The sequence below is a fragment of the Oratosquilla oratoria genome, chromosome 15, assembly GCF_046742065.1.
Source record: "Oratosquilla oratoria isolate Oo_2021 chromosome 15, ASM4674206v1, whole genome shotgun sequence".
NCBI classification, from domain to species: Eukaryota; Metazoa; Arthropoda; class Malacostraca; order Stomatopoda; family Squillidae; genus Oratosquilla; species Oratosquilla oratoria.
The window spans coordinates 64533052-64538051 of record NC_134791.1 but is presented as its reverse complement, the minus strand read 5'-3'; the positions used below and the strand labels follow the sequence as shown (position 1 = coordinate 64538051).

Sequence of the window (5000 nt, the reverse complement as noted above, 5' to 3'; positions counted from 1 at the left end):
CATCCGTTGGAAATTGAAACGTGGACGAGCCGAGGATTCGAACCCAGCTAACCCGTAACAAAGTTACAGTGACTTAAACCAATACGCTATCAAGAGATAGCGTATTGGTTTAAGTCAATACGCTATCAAGAGATAGCGTATTGGTTTAAGTCACTGTAACTTTGTTACGGGTTAGCTGGATTCGAATCCTCGGCTCGTCCACGTTCCAATTTCCAACGGATACCTCCATCGAGCGATTCTTCAGTCTCGACTGCGATGGCATGGAATTAAAAGTGATTTGTGGTTGAAAAAAGATATTAATTGATCACTAGGAACCATTCAGTGTATATGTATGTATATGTATATGTATATGCATATTCATATGTATATGTATATATATGCATATGTATATGTATATGTACATGTATATGTATTTGTATATGTATACGTGTATGTATATATATATATATATATATGTATATATATATATATATATATATATATATATATATATGTATGTATATATATATATAATATGTACATGCGTGTGCAAGTGGATGGTCTGTGCGCGTGTGCGTGTGTGTTATTTTTATAGGTATTTCAAATAACTCGTATCATTCATTTATACAGAATCCACATGAAAGCCTTGGTATGCGGATAGGAGGTGGCGTGGCCAGCAACGAGGGGGACACGCCAATCTACATCGCCAACATCAACCCTCAAGGACCAGTGGGCAGAGCCAAGCAAGTCAAGGTGAGACATTTCATCTCATTGAAATTACTTTGTCATAGTCCTAATAGGAATTGTAGTCTATGTTACAGACTTAAACACGAATATACATACACACACATACACACATACATACACACACACATACACACACACAGATACACACATACACACACACACACACACACACACACACACACACACACACACACACACACACACCATAATCAAAATTATTTTACCTCCCTCCATCTTCTTACGAAAAAATTGTTCAACGTTTATTAAAAAGTTTATTTGTAATTTCATTAGTAATCACAAATAATCCTTCTAGCTGCAGGGACGTATCGAGTGGAGTCCCTCGGGGTTGCACTCTTAGACCTGTTCTGTTCGTGGTATATCTAAATGGCAGATAGATAGTGGACTGGCCTACAATATTCAAAATTGTGAACAATACTACTGTAAGCCCCTTAGAAAAACAAATGGAACCTTAAGTCAAGTGACAGTATAAGAATATTCACACAATCTAGCATAATGGTCTGAAATGTGTTGAAGTAGATTTATATTTAGTTATTTTAGAGTAATAAACATATGTAGAAAGGTTTGTCTATTCACGTATCTATTAATTTCCTCATTCATTAATTTATTTGCTTATTTGTTTATTTATAATTTATTCATTTGTCTATTTGTCTACTTATTCATTCATATTTATCCATCAACTTATTTGTTTACATATTCATCTACTTAATCATTTACACAGACTCTTTTTCTGCACCTAGCCTTATTATTGACCAAAAGTTTTTATTGTAGACACGTTTTCAAATGTATTTCAATATATTATTATTTTTCCCTGACGCAAATTTCTTGAGCATTTCATTCTGGTTGTCGTCAGACAATTTTATTTGGTCAAGAAAAAATTCTGTGTTTAAAACTTTCTATTTAGGGTATTTTTACATGACTATTTGTAGTTGGAAATATTTGTTTTTTGCTTTCTCACACTCTTGTTCCGCCACATTTCACGATTCCCTTCTTTTTTTTTTAAATGACCATACACTTCCAGCCATTTCTTAAATGACTGCGTTCAGCATTTGAACGAAAGTAACGTAACACTTATCTTCTATCTGTCAAATCGCAGGAGATTTCGTTAAGTTTTAGTGTTTTCCTCAGTAAAATTTAATGTTCAGTTTCATGTTTAAACGGTTCTCGGACGCACAACGCATCACATTAAAGACTTGCGTATCACATACCTAATCCGCTGAAAACCGCTTATCATAAGTACTCGCAAATTCGGTGAATCTGGAAATTAAACTTGGATGATGTTTTTATCCACTTCAACTCCATAGCTCATTTGGCAAATCGAATGAGTTTTCCAGCTCCACAGATTAGTTCTTTGTATTTGTTTCATTTTTCAAAGATATTTAAGTGTTTAGATATACATTTGCCTGAATACCATGTTGACATACATTTTTGACGTGTTGATGTGAGTTTTTCATACATCCTTTATTTAGTTTTCATCTTTATATTATCTCTCTCTCGTAATCATTTTCTGACCTAAAGTTTGGAGTTCAGACACAACACATAATTGACCTCTTGTAAAACCTCATCCTCTCGGAGAACCCATGGAATGGGGTTGACATTAAACCTTCTCGAATATATCCACTATGGACCGTGACTCCCAACAAATTCCCATTGAACAAAACCACTATGAGCCCCTTTGAACGGAGTCACTATGGACCACGATCAACATACCCCTTGACTCCATGTAACGTGGTCGTTGTAGACTGCGACCTCCTTGCGGATTCCTTGAAGAAGAGTCTGTATGGACTACAACCCCCCACAGAACCCCTTGAATGGAGTCACTATAGACCGCGAACCCTCTGGACGCCTCCCCACCTCGAGAATTCCCTTCGGGGTCACTACGGACAACGACCTCCACGGACTTCCTTTGAAATCTGTCACTACCAACCACGACCCCTCCGTGGACAGCAACAATCTTTCATTTCACCATGAACGAGCTACTTTCGACTAATCCAGTCTGAATCGTGAATTTTTAACGTTTCAAAATCCAGGTCCTTAAAGTGTTTGAGAATTCCATCCAAATCAGTGTTTTCTAAATTGTCTTTCAGTCGAACCCGTCAAAATAATCTACGAGTTTTATTTAATGGCAATGTTTCCTCGCTAACATGCACCCAGAAATGTCTTTATTTATTTATTTATTTTTGTAAAACGATATTAAAAAGATTAGCTAGCTGGCGTCCTCATAATGCAGACCATCAAATGTAATATCCCGCTCCCATCTTGGTATCACCTCTCCTCCATGATATATCATACTCACCATATCCCAATCAGCGAAACCAGTGACTATTCCTATGCTTCTTAATCATTCTTAATTCATCATTCGCAAATATCACATTTCGAAATATATACCAATGTTTCCCATATTGCCACACTTAGCGAATGTTTGAAATGCATGCCATACTAACGACAGAAATATTCAAAATCCAACAAATCAAGAATTCGTAACCCTAACAGTCCCCAGCCCTCTTTCACTCCCTCACTCCAACATCCACTAGTCACCTAATTTCCAAAAAACACTCCTACGCTCACTCACACAAACAGGATACTACATTCAGTGCCAATGGATTCTCTCAAACGTAGACATCAAAGGTAACGCCATCGTCGACGCAGTCGCATCCACAGCACAATCTTTTTATAAAAAAAAATAAAAAAAAATCCCCATCACGTCCTCTACCGGTACCCAAAAAGCTTTCCACATTTGCAAAGCTAAATGGAACGCGTTAGTACAAAGATACACTTCCCACACTACTTTATGCCCGTATAGAGCAAAGTCTTCATCACACCCATGGTCTCGGTCCCCTGACAGGATCGCATACCATAACCCGTCTCAGCATAAGAGGGGGTTTACACGGTCTAACGGTTCGACGAACGCGGTTCGACAGACACGTGTTTAAAGTGATGTGTGAACGTGTGAACGGGGTATTTGGTTGTCGAACACTTTGGTTAAACCCCAAATACCCCGTTCACACGTTCACACATCACTTTAAACACGTGTCTGTCAAACCGCGTTCGACGAACCGTTAGACCGTTAAACAGGGCTGGCTTCACACCTACACAAACTTCGGCTGACCCCCAATCACGTAGTCCTCTCTCCCAAACATTTTGATGTGTCGCACGACTGCGCCAGCCTCTGCCACACCACTCCTGCAAAATTGTCTATATTGTATCAACCTTCTATCTGTTCTTCCCCCTCAAATAGTAAACGAATAGATAAAAACCTTACCCTACAGAAAAGGAAAATATTTTGTTCTTAGAAGTGGAGCTCATAACCTAAAACCAACATCAGGTGATTTATGTTGCTTTTGCATATTTTGTAAAAAGGCTGCAACAAAAGGAAATAAGTTGAAGGACCTTTAATCAACTGTAAGGACAACAGAAAAGTGTTATAGATGCGCCAAATATTTGAAAAGACGGACCAATGCTTGCAGGAATTATTGATATTAATTTCCATCCTATGAAGATTAAATATTATGCGCGCAACAGGAATTATTTGATTCTATCACGTTCTATCGTGACACAAATAATTCAATCGAATGCAAAAGCAACTGAAGGTAAAGTTCAACAAAGTGTCTCTAGATTCTTGTTTTCTTATATACAAACATCAGTTATTGACTATTAGGGAAAGAAATATGAGTGGGCTATGCTTCTGTTTTAAACTTGCCCATAATAGAAGAGTTGGATGAACAAGGCTACATCGTAGTTTATGTAAGAAGGGAAGGAGATTTTTTTAAAAGGAGTGGCTTGACCCACTAGGGTGTTCGGATGTCATAGGTGATCAGTTCCTGGTACCACCTATGGTTGTCACGGCCATGACCGGTCGAGGCGGTTGGTTGAAGCTAGATGGAGCTTGAGAGTAAAAGGGCATTTAGACGGTCAAACGGTTTGACAAACCCGGGTTGTCAAACAAGTGTTTGAAGTGATGTTTGACCGTGTGAATAGGGTATTTGGTTGCCAAACACGTTCGACAAACGGGTTTGACGACCAAATACCCCCATTCACACGGTCAAACATCACTTCAAACACTTGCCTGACAAACCGGGTTTGTCAAACTGTTCGACCGTGTAAATGGCCCTTAAGGCCAAGGCAGCCTGGTGCTACCAAAAAGTAGTGTGTACCTATTCCCCTGTGCTGTATCGAGCGTAATTATTTTAGATAATTTTGTGCGGCTCTGACAATAAATTTTCAAAAAACCGAACAGAGAAACAGTATATTTGGTG

General features: G+C 38.4%; 1 protein-coding gene across 1 annotated transcript in view; it reads left to right on the top strand.

The window, feature by feature from the left end:
- The window catches only part of LOC143033482 (ligand of Numb protein X 2-like), a 162902-nt gene that overhangs the window by 125375 nt on the left and 32527 nt on the right, over positions 1-5000 (top strand). Inside the window, exon 5 of the mRNA XM_076198971.1 lies at positions 610-732. Within this exon, the coding sequence (XP_076055086.1) occupies positions 610-732 (123 nt within the window). The remainder of the gene's footprint in view (positions 1-609; positions 733-5000) is intronic.